Below are 1,624 nucleotides of genomic sequence, written 5' to 3' on the forward strand. Positions count from 1 at the left end.
AATTCAATTTTTTGAAATTTCAAATTTTGAATTTGTTTTTGAAATAAAAAATTTTCAAATTTGAGCTTTTTGAAATATGAATTTTTGAAACTTGAATTTTTAAAACATGAATATTTGAAAGTTTGAAACTTGAAAACTTGAAACTTGAATTTTGAAACTTTAATTTTTAAAACATGAAAATTTTGAAACTTGGATTTTTAAAACATGAAAATTTGAAACTTGAATTTTGAAACTTGAATTTTGAAACTTGAATATTTAAAAACTTGACAATTTGAGACTTGAATATTGAAAACTTGAATATTTAAAAACATGAAAATTTGAAACTTGAATATTTTGAAGCTTGAAAACTTGAAACTTGAATATTTAAAAACTTGAAAATTTGAATGTTTCAAAACTTGAAAAGTTGCAACTTGAATGAAATAAAAGGGAGTCACCTCGTTCGTATTCTTCCCAGAGTTCGCGGACTTCTTTGGCGCGTTTGTCGTCGAGAAATTTGCAAATAAAAAGAAAAGCATTTTTTTCTTTTTCTCTTTTTTCTTTTTCTGAAATTCCATCCAAAGGAGTTATGTCCCCCACGACGGACTCCGCGAGGTCGTGGGCCAGGGCCATTGCGGCGCACCTGCGGAGTGGAAGTCGAAACAAATAAATAAATAAATAAATAAATGAATACATAAATGCAAAATAATTCAAAACGGACATCAAATTCACATTCTTCAAGAAAAATGATAAAGATTGATGCAAAAAGTTGCAAAAGTTATCCCAAATTCGCAAAATACTTCAAAAATTATTTTCCAATTCAACTTTTTCAACAAAAACAGCAAGGCCTAGTGCTGCTGCGCTGCAGCAGCAAGCTGAACAGCAGCAGCAAGAAAGCAGCAGCAGCAGCAGTAGCAGCAGCAAGCTGCTGCTGCTGCTCGCCAGCTGCAGCAGCGTGCTGCTGCGCAACAGCAGCACGCTGCTGCTGCTGCTGTGCAGCAAGCCGCTGCTGCTGCTGCCGGCAGCAAGCTGCCGCTGCTGCTGCTGCTGCCGCTGCTGCCGCTGCTGCCGCTGCTGCTGCTGCGGAACGGGCGAGGGAGTTGCGCTCACTTGTTTCTGTCGGCGAGTTGGCCATTTACGACTAAGTCCGAATCGGGAAGTCCCAAAAAATGAAATGCAACTCCGAAAGAATGATCGGCGACGCTTTCCACGTCGCTGGGGTGTACGTACCGCAGCCAGCCCGCGCGTTTCAGCTTTTTCAGCTTTCCACCGAAACTCAAAAAAGACTCAAGTCCTTTTCTTTCTTCTCCGCTCATTGTTTTCACAATTCCGCTTCCCTTCCCACAAAATCGCCGTCGCGGGAGCTGCGCTCCGGTGTACGTACACCCCAGCTTTCTCCAGGTGTACGTACACCCCGCCTTTCAGGTGTACGTACACCCCAGCTTCCGCCGCAACGCGCAACGGCAAGCTCGCCAAATTCCGCGCAGATTTCCGAACAAAACTAATTCCAGTCTTCTCCAATTTCAAATTTGAAGATTGTGCAGAAGTTGAAGCCAATAAATCCAATTTTTTCACCTTCAAAGTAATTCCCAAGTCCGAGAGCCCGCAGAGGGGCCCCGGGGCCCCACACCCGCGGGGCCCCCTGCCG

At 42.5% G+C, this 1,624-nt stretch overlaps 1 protein-coding gene across 1 annotated transcript; it reads right to left on the reverse strand.

The window, feature by feature from the left end:
• Positions 1 to 363: 363 nt before the first annotated feature.
• Positions 364 to 1,292, reverse strand: ETH_00032910 (HD domain-containing protein, putative; the record flags this gene model as incomplete). Its single annotated transcript, XM_013378851.1, has 2 exons — positions 364 to 619; positions 1,087 to 1,292. 2 exons carry the CDS (start codon positions 1,290 to 1,292, stop codon positions 364 to 366), a joined length of 462 nt encoding a protein of 153 aa, XP_013234305.1.
• Positions 1,293 to 1,624: the final 332 nt, after the last annotated feature.

Source organism: Eimeria tenella, genomic scaffold, assembly GCF_000499545.2.
Source record: "Eimeria tenella Houghton genomic scaffold, Eth_scaff1092, whole genome shotgun sequence".
NCBI lineage: Eukaryota > Apicomplexa > Conoidasida > Eucoccidiorida > Eimeriidae > Eimeria > Eimeria tenella.